The sequence below is a fragment of the Corvus cornix genome, chromosome 2 (genome assembly GCF_000738735.6).
Source record: "Corvus cornix cornix isolate S_Up_H32 chromosome 2, ASM73873v5, whole genome shotgun sequence".
Lineage (NCBI taxonomy): Eukaryota > Metazoa > Chordata > Aves > Passeriformes > Corvidae > Corvus > Corvus cornix.
Window position 1 is genome coordinate 132,358,814 of NC_046333.1, and position 20,694 is coordinate 132,379,507.

Consider the following 20,694-nt stretch of genomic DNA (forward strand, 5'->3'; position numbering starts at 1 on the left):
TCGCTGACCTCGGAGGCCTTTCCCAGCCTCAGCCATTCTGTGTCCCTGCGGCTCCCACACGCAGTCCGCGCGCTTCCCCCACATCACGGCCATGCCAGGGAAACCCCGCCCCCTCCGGCCCCCTCCGGCCCCCTCCGGCCCCCTCCGGCCCCCTCCGGCCCCCTCCGGCCCCCTCCGGCCCCTCCCGGCCCCTCCCGGCCCCTCCCGGCCCCTCCCGGCCCCTCCCGGCCCCTCCCGGCCCCTCCCGGGCACGTGACCCCCACCGCCCTCAGAGCCGCCGCCTGGCCCCGCCCCGCGCTCGCGCCAAGCGCTTCCGGCCGAGGGCCGCCGGAGGACCGCGCATGCGCCGGCGAACCCGGAAGCGCCCGAGCGGCGGAGCCGGGGCGGGAGGCGCTGCCGGAGGCGCTGCGTGCGCGGCGCTCCCGCGGCCCGGCCGGCCCGGGGTGGGCGCGGAGCCTCGGGGCGCTGTGCAGAGCCAGGTAAAGGGGCCCTGAGGGGGCGAGGGGCCGCGGGGGGGACGTGCGAGGATGTGTCCCGAAGGTACGGGCGCAGGGTTCCCGGGTTTGTGGAGGTATCCGGGTGGGGCTGCAGCGGTGACGGGACAGGGAAGGGTCTCTTCAGGACAGTGGGAGTTTGGGAAAGAGTGTGGAGAGGGATGGGAGTGATGGCAGCCCCTAATGTATCTTCAGCTCGGTTCATGAGGGATGTTGGTTTCTTGGAGTTCAGAGTGGCACGAAACTGGCGGGGTTGCCTTGTACACGGTGCTGAGACCGGTGAGGTGCATCTAAGGCGATATTTTAGTGTGGAGTCTTAAAAGTTAGAAATTACCCTTTTTTGGTGTTATCGATAAAAGTTTATCCTTTTGATGACTCCAAAAAGAAGTTTTCTTGTCACTTAAGTGTTGTGTGAAAGCATGGTAGACTGCTCGATCACCTTTTCTGTTTCTTCGTTCATTTAGATTTTCTTTTAAACAAGCTAATTACTAGTTCGTATGTGTATATATATACACACATACGTATGTGTGTGTGTATATACATATATCTACATATCTATAACCTGAAAATCCAAAAATGCAAGTAGACGTGCTTGCATCTTTCTATGCATTTTATCTTTATATGTAACTATATGAATCTCTGACTATAAACAATGTTTAGAATTATTTTCATACATTCAAACAACGGGAATGTTACATTATTGAAAATTAGACTGGAGATATATAACTAATATCTCAATCTCATCCTCTTTTCCTAGTGTGTGACCTGTAATACAGAGATCTTGCAGAATGCTGGAGTCCTATGTAACTCCTATTTTAATGAGTTATGTGAATCGTTACATAAAGAACTTGAAGCCTTCAGATCTGCAGTTGTCACTCTGGGGAGGAGATGTTGTGCTTAGTAAACTTGAATTAAAGTTGGATGTACTTGAACAGGTATGTTATGTTTATAGCAGTTACAGTCCATGTCTTTGATTTAAAAGAAATTGACTGAAATATTTTAGGTTGGTCTGCACAGCTAAGTAATAACTTAGTCCTTGCTGGTTTTCTTCTTATGCAAGTATTTTTTCCCCCTGCATTTAGTTATTCTTGCTTTCATTTCATGCCATTTGTTTAGCAATGAATGGTAATTCTTACACATTCTATAAGTTATGGAGTGTGAAGAGAGGCTTTTTTGTGGATGTGTTTCTTCTTTCAGTAGCTATTATTTTAGGGTATGAACATTAATTAAATTGCTTTTCCAGTCATGTTTACTAATTACATATAGTAACTAAGTTGAAAGCTCACAAAGTAAAGTGTGATCTCTTATTAATTATGCATACTAAACCCATTTGTGCTCTTTGTATTGTTTTCTGACTCCAGATTTCATTGTTTCCAGTTGTATCTAAACTTAAGAGTAATTGAGGAATAGATTTGATCATCTGGTTTCTGTGGATTGAATCAAAGACTCAGTAAAATTTAGCCTTAAAATAACAAGCTTGACCAAGTAAAACACTAGATACAGAATTTGGAGCCTGCTGTCAATATGAACTGATAAAGCCTTAGCACAAGGATGATTTCCTTTTATGCTTATCTGAGTTGACAACTTGAGTGTGTGAGGCCGATAAAGCTGCCTTCTGTTGTGCATGATGTAGCAGGGCTTAGCTGGAGTCCTGTGGCCAGATGTAGTCCAACCAAGTGAAGGAGCTGAGAGAAATGCAGTAAAGAATAGGAAATTTAGACAATACATCCCTTGAAAGAAGAATAAAATATACAGGGAATGTGTTTTTAATGTTGGCTAAAATAAGGGGAGGCATGATAGGGCAAGAATTATTTGTATCTGACAAGAAGGAAGTGAATAAATTGCATGTTGGGAGACTTAGGTTAGACATAAATGGAAATCTCATTTATGTGTTGGATTATGAGACATTGGAATAGGCTGGTTGTCTCTTTCAGGGACACCTTTTAAAATGTGAAAGAAATGCATATGGTTAATAAAGAGTCTCTGATCCTGTTCTGGAAGAGGAGACAATCTTACAAGAGATCTTGTCCTATTTTCTGTGCTTTTTAAAGAACTTTACTTGTCTTCCTTCAAGCATTTTTTAGCCACTGTATTTTCTCTCAAGTCTGTTAATTGGTACATCTTGTCCATACAGCTGATGTTCTGTAGGATGTGTTCCCCCGTGAGCCTTTTTAAGTGTTTATGTTATAGAACCAAAGAAGGGTTGATCAGAAAGGAGTTCTGGAGGTCATTTAGTCCAACCTCCTGTTCTGAGCAAGGCTGTCAGATAAGCTTGTGTTTTTCTTCAGCTGAGTCTTGAAATCTTGAAATCTCCTATCTGGCGAGAACCTCCTCTCTGGGTAAGCTGTTTCAGTGCTCTGCTGTGCAGAGAGAAAGTTTGTCCTAATAACAAATGATGACTTGGGATGGATATATCAAACTTACTGTATTACCTGACACTCTAAGAATTTTGCTGCTCTCATTGTTGATGTTCCCTTTCCAGTAGTTGCAGTTTTTTGATAGATGATTCCTTGCTTCGTCTTCGTCTGCCTATGAACTGGTTCCTAAATATCTGGCTCAATCTGATAATGTTATGGCTCTTGTGGCAAATACTGCCACATGTACCCATGCTCATTTGAGTGGGAATTTCAATATGCAATGGATGCAAAATTTAGCTCAGATTCATTGTTTTTACATTATTTGGCTGGGTGTTTGTGAAATGTAGTTATCTTCATTTGGCTCCTATTATTCTTCGGAACTTGTCTGGACCCACAGACTGTATTTAGAATGTCTTTCTCTTTTTTTGTGGAGGGGATGCTGTTTATGTCTGCTCAGCAAAACCCTTTGAGTCAGCAGTATGTGGTAATGCAAAGTCACCAAGCCCTTGCAGCTGGCAGGAGCTCCCTTGAAAAACTGCTCTCTAGAAATTACCAGTATATATTATTTTAGTTGGGTTCTCTCCCTGGGTGGATTCATGATACCTGAAGTTAGTCTTTCTGTCCTGTGTTGCTATCCCCAGCCTGGTTCCCTGCTCCTTATCTGACATGAACACAGCTTTAATTTCATGCTTCGGGTTCTTAGATACAAATGCACCTATCCAGGTTCTATCTGTCTAGAGCCTTAAACGTTTTCAGAGAATTCCATCTTTCGTGGAGTTACACATGGCCTTTTGGGAATGTTAGCATAGGTGCCAAACTACCTGGACAAAGCACCTTATAAAAGGTTTGGAAACAGGTCTGTGCTTCCTGCTCCCCGCAGTTCACTGATGTTAGTGTTCCCGTGTCATGTTGTGCTCTTATGAGCCACCAAACAGAATCCCAAAGGACAGATGAGAACAGAGCATAAACTGCTGTTTGTCTTACAGAAGATTTAACTTTATTTTTGGGACCAAGTTGGAACCAATATCTCTTGAAATCAGATGTAATACAGTTGTTGACATAGAAAATTAGTCAAATGTGAAGAGAATGTTCCAGTACCTGAAAATACTTTGCATATTTTTTATGTATGTTTATGTAAGTTTCATACTCTCATTAAGTTAAGCTGAATGTCATTGTAATAACTCTTAGGGTCTGTCCTTCTCTCTGTCCCCTTTTTTTTGTACAATATCAGTTCTGTAGTGGAGGTCAAGTACTAGTTTGTACTCGGCTTGAATCTTGTAGGTACAGTGTAGCTTTTGTATATAATTGTGTCACTCTCTGAATAGCCAGTTAATTTTATAATAATTATCTTTAACTAAAGATTAAATCTAATGAAATGTTGATTTTTTTTTTCCTATCCTGAATCATTCAATTACTAGAAGACTGAGCAGTCCAAGAAATTTTCCATCTGTACATAATATGCATATTGTACAAAAACTGCTTCAAGAAAGTAATTTGTAATAAAATTTTGAAATTAATATCTTAAAGAGTGTTTTTTGGAAAAGTGTTTTGAGCACTTTTGTAAACTTTTGTGTGAAGTCCTTGTAGTACCAGAGGTAACAGAACTACCGCTGAACTTGGTAAGTAGCTTGGGTGTAGATTATCTGTTGATACAGTGGTGCCAAAAAGATGAGATACATTGTGATCTCTTCTTGCTGCTTGTGTATATTCCCATAATTAGTTTTTAGCTGTTTTGCAAATGCAGAAGGGAAAGATGAAGTAGTCTTGGGAAGACAAAGGATACCTAGATCTAAAGATTATTCAGTTTTATTATAGTGTGGATTTTTCATATCCAAAAGAATTTGTAAAGAAAGAAATATGAAAAATTCTAATGTACTTAAAATAATTTTAAGGAAATGGGAGCATTGTAATATCCTTATTTTAAATCTATGTTACATGCCACTGGTTACTTGTGAGATAGAGCCTTGACTGGGAAGAAAGGTATTTGACTTAACACTGATGAGGAGAACAGATACTTGCCTATCACCCCAACCTTTAGAGTAGTCTTGTGTTTTAGAGCAAGGGGAGATTTTAGGCAAAGGGGAATTATGATCACCTAGTCTGCAGTATGACATGTTAGTTATTTATAGGTCAAGCCCAGACAATTGTTTTTAATCATATGCTGTTAGTTACTTGTGGGTCAAGGCCAGGAGTTTGGTTTTAGTCATATATATTTTTGTGAAAGATTTATATGATTAAATGGAAAATCTAAAATGCAAAGTGTAATCAGTCATGGGTACAGAAGAAATATTAAGAATTTCAAGCAGTACTTAATGAAAGGAAAAAGACTGTGTAGGAAACAAGGAGGAATAAAAATGTTCTTTGTTACGTTGTATTATGAACAAGTTACTGAATTTGGCACACATTTGTATTGTCTACTGAATAGTACAACAAAGAGTTCTTCGCATTGCTTTATTCTAATTCCCTAGCTCTAACCAGGACAGCGTGTTTCCTTAATGTCAGATAACATTTGTAACTAAATTTCTTTGAAAAAGAACTATCTTCTAAATATGTCGGGCATTTGCTTTTATCACCTTTGTTTTGAAATAAATCCTACTTCAGTTTCTTTCAGCATCTTGGAGTTAACTAGACATAAATGAAAATGTGTTAAATACATCCAGCAAATAGTAGAAAAAAAGCTATTCCAGAATGCCTTTTGAAGTAAAGACAAGCCAGGATCTAAATAGACATTGTGATATTGATGAGTGACAAAAACTTACGCATCTGCAAGTCCAGAATGGGAATTAGTCTTTGGAAGACAAAAAACTTTCTATGATTGTTAACAGTGGTAGTTTGCTGCTTTGATCTCTGAAAGCATTGTCTCTTATGTTGTAATGTATTTTTCAATTGCATGTTTTTTTATAATTTGTTGCTGTGCCACGCCCCACATTCCACCCCCCCCCCCCCGAAAAAAAAAAAAAAAAGCTCTGGGACAAAAGGCACTTAAGTTATTATTATTAAGTTAACATACTTAAGTTATTGTATGATTAATTACGTAGCAAGATCTGTAGCTAAACAGCCCAATATTTGCTTTTCAGTGTCTTCACTGAAACTGTCTGGATTAAAATTTTATTTGTGTTGCTTGTGAGCCTAGGGCTAAATTTTTACAAAGGGCTTTTTGGCTAAAATAATGGAGTGTAGTAGTGAATGAGATGAAGAAAAAAACACTTCGTAAAAAAACCTAAAAATTTTCTTTGAACTTTTAATGAGAAAGACTGTAACTGTCATCTCTTAGAGTGGGGACTGAAATTAGATAGGACTTTATGTAAGCGTGGCTGAGGAAGGAGTCAGGAGTTTCCCTAGCATGAGATGGGTATGGGTTTTTTAAACTTCATTAATCAATACTGATTAAGACCCAAAAACTAACTTACAAACTGAAAGTTGTACTTGGCAAAAAAGTAGAGTTATAATTTTGTGTAGTTTCCTCCTCTGAAGAGTTTGTCAGCAGTGAATATACAATACTCTTAGCTCCTGGATACAAGATAAACTTTTTCATAGCACCAGTAGAAAGGTTTAGGAGGTATCAGCTGCAGAATGGGGGAGTGTTCCCTAAAGTTGCTCCTATTAGCAGCTGTTGTTGCTGTGGTGGTGTAGGTATTGGTAAGAATAGTTGACTTGCCTCTAGTCATACCAAAGACTATCCCAAGATGCAAACCTGTCACAGGTAATAGTGGTTATTTCAACTCTGAACTTAGGAGATGGTAACTACTTAAGAAAATAAAAATTTTTAGTGGGCTTTCAAAACATATCACCAAGATTTTATTGTATATTAATTATTCATGAATTTATCACTGATAAATGTATTTATTTCAATATATTTAGGCAAAAAATGACATTAGCTAGCTTCACAGAAATATTGTATAGGCAGACTTTAAGACTTTATAGTACATATCAAGTAGTAAATGCAAAATGCCCTTGTCCCCAAATTTTATTCATACAGAAGTTCTGTGCAGCAGGGATAGGTCTAGGGTCCAGCAGTTCAGGAAAAGAGGCTTTCTGGATCCACTTGTAGATGTTTGTCTGAAATTCCCTAGCAACTTGCCTGCTTGATTTCTGAGTTTCACGGACCTTCTCTGTGTAACATCTATTCATTCATAGAAATTCTGAGTTGAGTGATACATGTACATAAACTGAGCCAAGGGGGAAAGGTGCTTAAGCCCTGGCTTGCTAGGATAATTCCAGAGTGAACAAATGTTCATGTTCCTGAGTTTACCAAAATACAGTTAAGAACCTGGGTGTGCTGGTCAGCAGCAGGCTCAGTAGGAGTCAGCAGTGTGCCCTGACAGCCCAGAGGACAAACCCCTTCCTGGGGTGCATCAAACTCAGCATCACCAGCCGGTCACAGAGGTGACTGTCCCTCTGTACAGCCTTGGTGCGGCCTCACCTTGAGCTCTGGGTGCTGCTCTGGGCCCCTCAGCTGAAGAATGAGGGTAAAGGATGTGAATGTGTCCAGAGGAGGACAGCAAAGGTGGTGAAAGGGCTGGAGGCAGTGTCCTGTTTGAAGGGACTGAGGACTTTGGGCTTGCTTTATTTGGAGAAAAGGAGGCTGAGGGGTGACCTCACAGATCTCTACAGCTTCCGGAGGCGGGGACAAGGAAAGGGAGATGCTGAGCTCTTCCCCCTGGTATTCAGAGATAGGACATGTGGGAATGGTTCAAAGCTGCACCAGAGGAGGCTTACAGTGGACATTAGGAAGCATTTCTTTACTGAGAGGGTGATCAAACACTGGAACAGGCTTCCCACAGGAGGTGAATGCCCCAAACCTGTCACTGTGTAAGAGGCATTTGGAGAATGCCCTTAATAACGTGCTTTAACTTCTGGTCAGCCCTGAATTGGTCAGGCAGTTGGACTATATGGTCACTGTAGGTTGGCCAAAACTGCTGCCCTGCATTTAGGAGACTTAGATTCACTTATTTCTCAACCTGAGAACATACTTGTTGGGGTTTTAGTTCTCCTGTTTTTCTCTTAAAGGAAATTTCCCCATACATGTTGCCAGGGGGACAAATTACTGAGTGCTTAAGGAAAACAAAGGACCTGGCCACAGCGGGAGGGGTGCATCTCTTTCACCTAGGTTTGTGGGCAGTCAGTTCCCCGCGTTTGGACGGAGAGAGAGGCTGCTTCTTCGGCTGCCTTCCTTCTACCGGAGAGACCCCGGGATCCCAAGCCCGCCTTTCCCCGCCTCGCTGGGAGCCGGGCTGTGGCCGTCCTGCCCCCACCGTTGCTTCAAGCCTTCGCTATGTTGTAGCCCTGCTCACCCTGCCTGCCCAGACCTCCGGGGGGTTCCCACTGCAGCTCCGCAGCTTTGATACATTTCATCTGCCACCTGGGATTTGTGCTTATCCCTGCTGTTCCAGCTTGCTGTTCCCGAGGGTCCAGCCGGACACCAGGATCGGCTGCCCAGGGGTTGTGAAGCCTTTGTCCCATCCCTTCCCGGGATCCCAGGGCACCGGTGCCGCGTGCTCCCCGAGCTCGCTCCGGAGCGCCCCCTGCAGCCGCGGGGGAACCATCGCACCTGCCCTGCTCACCGGGAGCCGCCAGCGCCCCTGCCGGCTGCGAGCGGAACTGCACCCGAGGGGAAAGGGCCTGACAGCCGAGAAGGCTGGGACTGGGTTTGTGATTGTTTGCTGTTACTGCCACAGTTATTGCTGTTTGTTTGACTGGTTATACACATATAGATAGATAATAGTAAAGAACTGTTATTCCTGTTTCCCATATCTTTGCCTGAAAGCCCCTTGATTTCAAAATTATAATAACTCGGAGGGAAGGGGGGTCGCATCTGCCATTCCAAGGGAGGCTCCTGCCTTCCTTAGCAGACACCTGTCTTTCAAACCAAGACAATACTACACCTGTAGTTCCCAGCGTCTAAGATGATGATGAAAACACCAGGCTATAAGCAACTTGAAGATGTGTTGTTTTTTCTCCATTAAAACTTTAAAACTTGATATTAAAAAATGTCAGAATATGAGATTAGAAAGCTGAAAAGATGATTCATCACTGAAAACTGAGCATTAGAATACTTAGTATTGAGAATGCTGACTTTTAAAATTCTGACATATCAAATATTGCTTCTTTATTTTACCGTAAACACTTATTATTCCAAATCTTGATTGCTAGTCCTGGGACCAGCTCTCTAGCCTGACCCTTCTGTTGGTTAAGTGTTAAACTCATTTTTTGCAGGAGAACACCTGAAGCTACTGGGGAAATTTTTGTGTTGTATGTACCCCAATTTACTTACTTGGGTACTTTTAATCTAAACTTTGGCACCTTACTTCCTTCTGCATTGCTGCAAGCAGCAGCTGCCTCCCTGTGGCTGTTCTGCAGAGCTGTGATCTATGCATTGGCTGGATGGAGTGCCCAGGCATTTTTTAGGAGTTCTAGACTGACTTGCACTAGTTTTTAAAGCAGTGGGACATCTGCATTACACCTTAGTGTACAGGAGTCTGGTTTTGCCAATGAAAAATTTAGTAACTTTGTATTTACTAAGCAGTTTGATGTGAAAGGGGCAACAATGGGCCAGTCTTAAGAGCACTGACCTCTTAAACACTGAAATATTTTGAGAGAAATTGCCTTCCTGTGGCATGGTCAGTGTTTAATTCCAAATTTGTGCTCTTCACAATAATACAGGTTGCATATCAGTTTAAGTATTTACTTTCACCTTGTTTGTTTTTACTTGTCCCGTGAATAGTGGAACATTTTGCAATAGCTTCATGTGAGTGAGAGGTGGTTTTAAACTATCTTTTATTATTGAGGACATCGTAATCCAAATGTCTCCTTTGAACAGACTAATTATAACATAATTGTACAAGTGATTATAAAGGCAAATGCCAAGTCCTGTGGCACACTGCTGATTAGGGGAGGAAGAATAACTTTTGACTTGTTTTGTAATAGAACCTTACTATTTTGAGTTACAAATGTGTCTGGAATTTTGATATGTTTCAGTAGTTAATTCTGCATTCTTTGTTGTTGTTAGGAGCTGAAACTGCCGTTTACTTTTTTAAGTGGGCATATTCATGAACTTCGGATTCATGTGCCATGGACGAAATTGGGATCAGAACCAGTTGTCATCACTATCAATACAATGGAATGCATCTTGAAGTTAAAGGATGGTGCTCAGGTGAGAAATGTGATGAATGCTTTTCCAACATTGTGAGGTTCATGAGAATAAGAGCTTCTATAGGTCACTTTCTTGAAAGCCTTCTGAAGAATCTGGCATGTGAAGTTGGGATCCCTTTTATTTCTGAGAGGCTAATATTGTTCTTCTTGTCATGGCTAATATCTTCCTTCATGCTTATTTTTAAACTCTTATTAGCTCTAGCTGTGTTCTTGTAGATGTGAAAGCAACTTAAGAGTGCTGTATTAGATTTTCCTATGATTGAGAAGAAATGGATTTCAAGAGCAGTATAGCATCCTGTGTGTTTCCAGGTTCTGTCTCCCAAGAAGCAGTGCTGGTTGCTTGAGTCAGCTGTATGTGGCACAACTCAGCACTGGGCATTTTTCAAAACTTGTGTTGCTGTTATTGAAGGAATGCTTTGAAGATCCTGGAGTGTAATTAATTTTTACCTTTAGAAGTTATAGTGCTTGCTTGAGTGTACTTGGAAGACTTCTCGTATATAAGGGTCTTCAGGGATTCTTTTTCTTTTAGTTGCTCAGAATATTTTGTGCATTAGGCTGTTTTCACAGGCTCAGGAAAGGTTTCCTTCTGACATGATGAAGCTGCAATATGCACTGGCTCAATTTTTTTCATGTGTCTAACTTAGTTAACCAAAAGTACTTGGTTACGTTAATGTTGAACCTGTGGGGTCTTTTTAAATCACTATGATGCTTTAATTCTAGAGAGGCTTACAAGTTTGTTTTGCTTGTTGGTTTTTTTAAAGCCTTATTCACATTTCAATTTCAACAGTTCTTCACTTACATTAAGGATCATGCAAACAAAAATTCCAGTTTGTGAAAAACTCAAGTGTTTGGTAGGGTGCTTGATGAGCTGTTAACATTTAACATCAATAACTAGATACAAGGCAGCAAGAACATTGGAAAACACTTTCCTGTTATGTTTGGTATTTCTTGTTATATTCTTTTACAGTTACAGAGCTAAGAGGCTTTTTTGCTGGAGTAGAAATCTCTAGTCCTAGCCACCCAGAGAGGACATGCTTGTGTTCTGTAGTTACACTTGATCTGTGTGCATATATACACACCAACAGCCAAATACTAAATATTTTTCCAATGTCAAGGTAAGCTTTTGAGACCAGATGTTCCATGAGAAATGTGTTTTTGGAAGCAGCAAATTACAACTAATTATGAGTTGCAGAAAAAGATTTGTAGCCCATGACTTTGTGCAACCCAGAACTAATATTTGATATGGGACCTTGCAGATGGCTACTGCTGGAATGATCAGATTTCCTTCTTGCATGGTATTTGAAACTTAAATTTTGTGGTGCATACATCAAAAGGTCAAGTGTCATGAATGTAAAGCACTCTCAAAACAAGTATTTGTTACAGATGTTTAAGATTCAGAGGCAAGAAAAGAGTTTTGAAAATTGCAACTGACATTTGAACAAATTATTCAGTGGTATGTATGCTCAGGAGGGTAAAATTTGGGTCTGTGCCATAGAAGGATTATCTTTGACTAACAAGAATGTAGACGAAAACACTTTAATAGTGTTTTCTGAGGATATGGTTTAAAAAGTTGACGGGTTGAATTTAATTTTGAAATTACTATTTGAAAGTGTTCAAAGTATGACAGTGTACTTGGCTAAAAGCAATTGTCATAAAAATTTCTGTAATCAGTGAATAAAAAATATGAATGAAATGAAATATTTCTGTGGAAAATGATAGTAAAATGAACTTAAAGTGAGTTTAGCACCAGTTGGAACTGTTCTGCCAAGAACTTCATATCAGTGAAGAGCATGATTAGCAAGCAAGTTCAATTTGATTGAACTTGTTCTCAAATTGATTGGCTTGATCCTGTATTTCCTTCCTCAGGTGAAACCTCTAATGAGCACATGCATAATTTCACCTGAGCGAAAAATAAAGTTCTTGACCTCAACTTAGTGAGATGTGGTTTTTTTTGGAGAGGTGCTATTTCAATGTTTCTGTTGAAGATATGTGAAGATTAAAATACATGGCATTGTTTGAAGCTATTGTCCAGTGGACCCTACAGATTTTGTGGAAAGGAAGAGAGGGTTTTGCCCATGTTTTTGAAGAGTATCAGTTCCCTGGGTGCTTTTGTGTATATATATGCTTTGCTGTGATGCTGTGTCATTGTTAGTTCATCTTCAGTGTTAGTTCAGTTAGCATTTTTTTGTCATTTATTCTTATTGCAGCATCTTCTCAGCTGAATTTGGATTGGATAGTAATGGCTCAACTTCTGCTTAGAAAAAGAATTTTTGCATAAAACTAGAAGTGTTTTATAAGTAATTTCACTTGACGTACAAAATCCAGAATTATGTAGCATTAGTTCTATTTACATTTTGAAGGTCACTGCTTTTCCCCTTTTTCTTCTGTGCTTTTTTCCTTTTTTTCAATTTCTATATCTACATCTAAAAATCAAATGCTAAATGTGGCTATTTTATGAGAAAATTAAATTGAAGTGCATCAGGAGCAGAACTTAGCAGCGATTAAAGTGGTGTTCTGTTGAACACGCTTTGTATGTGCACTTTTGGTTATGAGTTAGGTTAATGTCAGTACTTGAAATAGAATTTGGCTGTAAGATGTTTCACATTGCTTTTTGATGTCTGTCAGCCTAATGTAGCTGTGTCTGGCTTTTTTTCTTTCCTCTTGAACTAATCTTCTGCAGCACTGAGTTTTAAGTACGAGCATTTATACTGTTCTCAAATATGGTGGTATGATTTTTAAATATGTTCTTAAACACTTAAATGTGATTCTGAAGTTTGCTTGACTTGTATTTGAGTTAATAGTAATTGACTGTCCTGACACTGTTCTCCATGAGTGCTATGTTTTGTTTTAGAAGGTGGTTAAAGTTCCAGTATTATATTCTTCTCATTACCTATCTCTATATATGAAATCTCCAGACTTCATATAGAGTTGAAAGCACTTTGTTAAACCTGTGTCGGTTGCTGTTTTACATCCGAGAGGTTTTTTCCCTTTGTCCTGTTGGACTGTTGTTAACTCTTTTCTCTTCTGCACAAATTCTTCTTTTTTTTTTTAAAGCTATTTGAAATTCTTTGCTCCTTTCTCTTCCCCTCTCCATGCTAAGATATCTCTGTGCCCAAGCTAGGGGCTTTAAGTTCAGGTAATGCAAATTGGGAGGGACAAGCCTGTAAGCCTGTGTCTGTTTTCTTCACCTTCCTGCCATTATACCTAACCACAAGACTATTCTTCATGTTCAGCCTTGAGTTCTGTGGTTTTTCATCTTGGAACTGATGCAAATGAGGAGATCAAGAAGAAATGTGTTATTTGTATTACTGCTTCACATTTGAGTCCTTGCCTTTAAGCAGAACACAGTGCACCAGAAATATGCTGATGTATATGAAGGCTCTCTGTACTCCAAGAGTAATTAATTATGGAATTGGGGAAGACTGTGAGGTTGAAGCACTTAGAGGGGCACAGAGAAACCAAGCAGTTTGGATCAGCATACAAACAATTGAGGCATTTCATGAGGCATTACAAAGAAAGTTGTGAAGGAATATGGTAACTTTGTGGAAGCTTTGGAGAACAGCCCCACAAGCATGACTGTCAGAATTGTCAGAATACCAAACACATTCTTACCTGACAACTGGTAGAGACTGCCACCAAAGAATGCTGGAAGCAGAAATTGGTCTTGACCGGGAAATGATTGAGATGGGAGATAAGGTGTGTTGACAGAATATGCAGGACCTTGGAAGGTGAAGACAGAAGGCTTGTGTTTGAGGGGTATAGTTATATAAAATCTTTTTGCTTTGGTGGTAAAGTTAGCTCCAGATCTGAAGCAGAGCTTTAGTGGTTTTTTCCCTCACCTGGGTTGTAGTAGTTCAGTCAAATGTGGCTGTATGGGCAAGCGGTGCTGTTTTTTTCTATTTGAGTCTGTAAGTCTGCTGTTCTGTGACTGCAAAAATATGGTAAGACTTGAAGTCAGAAGACTTTGCTAACAGTCTTTAGTGGCTCACCTTTATGCTTTTTATTTGGTACTTACTTTCATAGTAGTATGTTTAGTTCAGATATTGAGTTTAATTTAAATCTGATATTGAATTTTAGCTCTTGTATGCAAAATTTAAGGTGAAGGTTATACTGAGAATTGCTCTATAGGAAGCAAACTATGTTATCAGCTAGTGTTGAATCATATCAGGTTAAGGATGAATATGAAATTCTTATTAAGCAGCCAGTTCTTGATGCTCTTATTTGTGTTTTAATAGATTAATATAAGAAAAAAGAGGCTCTTAAGTTTGTGTGTGCATGCATACAAATTAGTGTATATATAAGTAACAAGAAAAATTTTCCATATTATTTTGAATTTAAACAAATTGCTTCATGCAAATCAGACTGTAATTTAGTATTTTCCGAAGGTTCAGGAGGGTTTGGCAGAGTCTTTTGTTGGGTTTTGTGCCATTTTTTGTCAAGAACTCCTGTCTGAAGAGTTATGTTTTCTATGAATTGCTTTATGTGTGCAAAAGTGCTTTAGTAGGAGGTTCTCATCTAAGGATATTATCATTTTAAGAGATAAATACCATGCCCCACAAATCTCTTGCAAAAACATTTAGTAAACTTACTCTATCAATAGAGGAAGTAGTAAAGGCAGGCTGTAACAGATGCTAGAAAAGGCCTTGCAGCATTTGGTTCAGACAGTTTGTTGTCTTTCTCCAGTGATTTTAAATGAGAGGCTGAGGACGAGATGAGCAGCTTTGCTTAAAGCTGGATAAATACTCACATGTTCTAGCTGGGCATGCAAGAGTGATCATGTAATTTACGTATTTTTGTTCCTACTAACCACTCTAATAGACTTCAAAAGCAAAGTATCTGATGCTGTAGATTGCAGCAATTCTGCTTTTGAACGAAATTGTCCTTGTGAATTTGTTCAGAGACTCCTGCAGGCATATTCCTTAATACCCTAGTTGTAGGAGTCCTGCCACTGCCCTTGTGTTGCCTCAGTCTGAATACCTGTCTTGTTTACCTGAATGCCTGTTACTGACATTATACAATCTTAATACCTGTTGTAATAATAACCAGGCTGATTTTAGAACCATAGAATCATTTCGGTTGGAGAGGACCTTTAAGATCATCAAGTCTGTTAACTGTTTTGACAACATCAAAAGATTTCCTTGACAAGAACTGCGTTCAAAATCTGAGCAATTTTCAATATAAAAAAGCTCAAAATCTGAGCTTTTTTGATTTAAATGAATGCACTTTGCATGTTATGAAGAGAAAACAGGGTAAGGGTATGGCCCTGTGTTGGTATAGGTGTTGCAAGTTAAGGAAGCTGCCAGGAGCTGTGTGTACTTAGAGTTTTCACTTCAGCTCCTGTAGCAGCTGGAGCAATAGTATCTAGTGAGTAAATGTTGCCTTTTCTCATCTTGTTTTCTGAACAAGATCTTCTCTGTGTACCTCTTTGTGGTGATGTTCAGACCAAGTTTGTGATTTTGAAGAAACTCCTGGCTGTTCAGGCTTACTGTGCTTTGACCTCTGTTACAGGGTTGTCTCAGAACAAATGGGCTGTATACCTTTTTGGTCAAACTACCATTCTCCTAGAGCACATTAAAAGGAAAATGTGCTACAGCTGTTAATTGGAATGAGAAGAGCACAAGATTGTGTGAGTTGGTAGTAGAATCAATATCCTGTCATGGATCACCAGGCATAGTGTATCTTACATTGGTGAATCCCATGAGATGAGTTTTCCTTTTTCAGAAGCTGTTCTGGCAGCCTAGGTTCAAAAAGTCTACATCTAACCTACATTTAATGCCAGCTTGTCTGCTTTTCATAGTTAGTATGTCTGGGACAGTAGGCATCTCACAAAATATCAAATTATGAACATGTGCAAGCATCACTTTTTTTTCCCTCTCCTCCTTTGTGAAAGCACATCCCTCCAGTGTCCACTGAAGCTTTAGCAAAATTGCCTGTTCTACTTACATAAGGGTTCAGAAAAGGGTTTGTATGGTAAGAAAGAGGAATCTGAGCTTCCAAAATAATAGATTTCTATCACTCTGTTAATTTTTATAATGATTTAAGTAGCAAGCCTTCTGTAAACAATATGGAATTGCTTTCTCAGAATGTCATCTCACTCAAACTAGAAGAAAAAGGAAAACTGTCTGTGATAGTCAAGCAGGTCCCATATTACAGGCAAAGGCCAGTGCTTGGTATCTATGTATTTGACACTGGCAGGAGACAGCAAATTATTTACTCATATTGTACTTCCAGCGGTGTTTTTAACTCTGCATCAACAGTAGAACATTCCGGTATGAGATTATTTGTCAAGAAGATTTCAGTGAACATTTGAAGAATTTGAGGCATATGAGAATGCAGTGATACCTTAATAAGGAAGATAATGGACACTGGCACAACCAAGCAGCTGTACTTCAGATTGTTAAAGAAATTTCTTTCTCAGGCATTGTGGTGGGTTGACCCTGGATGGCTGTCAGGTGCCCATCAGAGAGTTCTATCACTCCCCTTCTCAGCTAGACAGGAGAGAAAATATAATGAAAGGCTCATGGGTTGAGATAAAGATAGGGGCAGATCACTCACCAGTTACTGTCACAGGCAAAACAGACTTGACTTGGGGAAGTTAATTAAATTTTTTTACCAATCGTATCAGAGTAGGATAATGAAAAGTGAACCCTAATCTTAAAGGTACCTTCCCCCACCACTCCTATCTTCCCAGGCTTCACTCTATTGCTGATTCTCTACCCCCTCTTGACAGTGGCACAGGGGACAGCGAATGGGTGTTGTGGTTAGTTTATCACACTGCTGCCGCTTCCTCCTTAGTGGGAGGACTTCTCCTTGTGCTCCAGTGTCCCACGAGGGACAGTCCTCTCCAATGTGAGTCCTTCCCATGGGCTGTAGTTCTTCATTAACTGCTCCAGCGTGGGTCTGTTTCATGGGATGTAGTCCTTCAGGAACAGATCCCAACAGATCCCAAGTCCTGCCAGCAAACCTGCTTCAGTGTGGGCTTCCGATGGCATCACAGTGTCCTTCAGGTATCCACCTGCTCTGGTGTGGGGACCTTCACAGGCTGCAGGTGGATCTCTGCTCCACCATGGGCTGCAGTGGCATAGCTGCCTCACCATGATCTTCACCATGAGCTTCAGGGGGATCTTTGCTCCATGCCTGGAGCAAGCACCTCTTCCCTATCTTTCACTGGCATTGGTGTTTTCAGGGTTCTTTAGCTCCCATGTCCTTATTTCTCTCTACTCCGGCTGTAGTTGCTTCTGTCCAACAGTTTCTTTTTCCATCTTAAATCTTTTTCCTGGTAATTACCACTGATGGCCTTGGCCAGTGGCAGGTCTGTCTTGGAGCTGGTATGGCTTCCATCAGACATAAGGGAAGCTTCTAGCAGCTTCTCACAAAGCTGCCCCTGTAGATCCCTGCTACCGAAATCTCACCCTGCAAACCCAGTCCGGGCATGAACCAGTGAAGACCTTTGTCCTTTGTGCTAACAAACCTCAAGGTTATAGTCTTACTATCATGCATAGACACCTCATACTTTTGCTGGTGTTTATTTTGTGCTCCAATGTACTGTAGAATCTATTGCAGTACTGGTAGAGAGCAAGAAGTTTCTGCTTTTCACATTTTGGAAGTAAAGCTCAAATTCCTGTTGTCTTGTTCTGTCTGTTGCTTGAACTCTCTAAACTGATGGTTTTCTTTGGTTTGCAAAAAGTGATTGAAAGACTGTCCTCATAATGCAATGCTGGTAGCTAAAAAGCTAAAGTGACATGGCTGTATTATCTTATAGCTGCTATCTCAGTGGAGAACTGCTGTGTAAAACAACTCTTTTTCAGCATTAGTAATGCCTGCCAACTGTTGGGGTTTGGTTGAAACTGTTCAAGGCCTCAGGTTCCCTAGCTGCCTTGTTATAATTCGTAGTACTTGATCTTTTAGTATAATCATATGCTTGGTTTGACTTAGGCGTATGGACTAGGCTTCTTGTCATCTATTCCAAGTTGCCTTTTTGCTTTTCTAAAATTTAAGTATTTAAAATTAAGGCTTGTTCAGGGCTTTTTGTTACTATTTGCGTGTATTGGCTTAGACTGGCTCTTTGCCTTTTTAAGGTGTCAGTTGTGTGTTGAGAAACATGCCCTTGCCAAAAAGGAAATAACACTTTTCAAGTTCTAAACAACTCACTGCCCTCCAAAAAACCAGTTTAATTGCCCTTTAAATTCAAGAAGGACAGAAATTTGTTTACTTGTGTATAAATGTGGATTATATACATTAATATCTCAATTCTTTATACACAGTGTATGTGAACTTTCTTTTAACTGCCAAATCAGTGTCTCAGGTTTGGAGTCTGGATTTGGACCTCTCTTAAATGCTTGTGTGGTGCTAGTACTGTATCTCAGTGTATGACCTATCTGTAGGCTGTTGAGAAGCCTTGCAGCTGCAGAGACTGCGGCTTCAATTTTTGTCCTTCAGCTGGTGAAGTCTGAGGCAGCCAGATTGAAACGTGCATATCCTGCAACCAAGAGAGCTCTTCTGGAGTCTTGCTGTAGTGTCCCATGTGTATTTACAAAAGTAGGCACTAAATGATTTATATCAGATTTATGGTGTTGTTAGCTTAGTACAAGACGCTTGTTAGGACTTTTGGAGTTTTTTGGTCTGATGTGGAACATCAGCTGGGATTCTGTCTTTCTCAAGTAGCAAGAGGAAAGGATAATGCAGATGGGAGTAGTACGTGAAGGAATGCTGAGGCACCTAAACGGACAAATCAGTTAGGTGAGAAGAGATTAAAAAAACCTGACGGATGTGAAGGGGAAGGTTGGTTTTTTTGGGGTAGTGCGTGGTGATCCTTTAAGCTTTCATATCTTTACAGGTAATTCTAAATAGATTGTTTAATCAGGTGAGGATAGCATGCTTACATGAAGAATTCCACTTGTTTGCCTTGGAACACCTGACTAGCTGAGAAATATCTCACTTATTTTGGTGGAACCTTTTCAGGATGCCATATTTTGGAAAGAAGTAATCCTAATTTTAGACGTGTTGCAGTAGTTTTCCATGTATGTATATTTTTTTGGGAATATTGCATAGTGCTGAATTTATTGAATCTGTCATAATATTTCAGACCTAGTAATTTAATGTATTATTATTTTCTCCTATGCTTTGAAAAAAATATTTTCAGAGCAGATTACTACAACAAAGTTACTGCATGGGTTTGTTCTAAAATAGAAGTGGATATGGGGCTTGCTGTTTTCTGAATCAACTTGTATTTCAGCAGAAATCAGTACTTTATGTGACATGTGTTTTGGATTTGTACTTTTTAAAAGCCTTGTGCTTTTGGGCAGGCACTCTTAAATTAGTCCGTGTTTCTCACTATTTTTGTTAATTCCCATATTTTTTTCTTATCCTGTTCTTTTACGTGTGTTGGGTTTTTTAAAAATACTTAAACTCTGGGCACTGACTTCCTAGCTAGATTTCTCCTTTCTACTTAGAATTCCGGTTTAACTATAACTGTGCTTTGACTATTGGCTGTCGAAGTTGATTCCTCTTCTTTTTGGAATCTCTTCATTCATCCACGTGTTGTGTAAGTGTATCCTTATCTGATCAGTCTCATTCTACTAAATTATGTATTGAATAGCTATCAGCTGACCTACTGAACTGATCTTTCTGAACTATAGCCAGTGCTTTATTTTTTTTCCAAGAGTTGTGTTTTGGGACTAGAGAGTGTTCAAGACCCAGTGTCTATATTGCAATGCCATGTCGATGCAGTTGGCAATTTTAACATTGGCAACTCAACATGGAGAGTAAAGCAGCAGAATATGTTAATTTTCAAAACTGAGTTGTTTGGGAAATAACATAATGAGAATTCAGAATCTCAAAATTTAGTTTTAAATCAATAAATGTTTATAAACATGTTCTTTCTTTTTTTTTTCAATATTATCTTTGTTGATAGAAAATATTTGTTTTCATTTGCTGGAAGTTGAAGTGTTATGAGCTTGTTGCAGATGGGCTAATGCTTCTGAAAAACAAGAGCTAGATAGCAATCAATGAGACTTTTCCTGGAACTGGAATGTATTAGGATTAGAGATTTGTTGGCATAGAAGGTGCAAGCTGTGCTTGGGAGTGTGTTCTGACAAGCATTTCCCCATATCTTAGTTGTGGAAACTTGTATATTGTTGAACATACTGTTATCGAGTAGGGCACAAGTAACAGTCAACCCATTCATCGCTCCCTGTCTCTCCCCCCCCCCCCATTTTTAATTTCTCCTTCCATAGCATTCTCTAAAACTACTTCTAGAATTTGACTGTAACTTGCCACTGGTAAGTCATGCTCCATTAAGAAAAGAAAAATTGGAAATCAAATTATGTGACCCATAGCTGTTTGACCCCCAGATATGCACATTTCTTTTTATTTATGCACATGAAAACTAATAAACCTATGCTAAATGCCTGTGTTAACAAAATATGTATTATTTGTTTTAACCAAAAGCAGGTGCGTCTCTTCTCAGCATGACGAATCATATTTCTATGCTCATCTCTGTACGAGTTCTGGCCTGCAGTACAATTTCACTCCAGTGAGCTGCCTTTTACACCTTTTGACACTGAGTCTGTACATATCCCACTTTGCTTGTGAAGTAGTTTGAATGTTGACAGTTTCAGTAGCCTTGCCCATGTGAAGGGGAAGAGTGTTTGTCTCAGAGGAAGCCCATGTTCCTCCTTTTACTCATTTAA

The 20,694-nt window shown here is 39.9% G+C and overlaps 1 protein-coding gene across 9 annotated transcripts in view; it reads left to right on the plus strand.

The window, feature by feature from the left end:
• Positions 1-390: 390 nt before the first annotated feature.
• Positions 391-20,694, plus strand: part of VPS13B (vacuolar protein sorting 13 homolog B) — a 436,854-nt gene continuing 416,550 nt past the window's right edge. For all 9 annotated transcript variants that reach the window (XM_039549957.1, XM_039549959.1, XM_039549955.1 and 6 more), the window contains exons 1-3: positions 391-479; positions 1,252-1,429; positions 9,861-10,004. In XM_039549957.1, the coding sequence (XP_039405891.1) occupies positions 1,283-1,429; positions 9,861-10,004 (291 nt within the window). In that variant the 5' untranslated portion in view covers positions 391-479; positions 1,252-1,282. The remainder of the gene's footprint in view (positions 480-1,251; positions 1,430-9,860; positions 10,005-20,694) is intronic.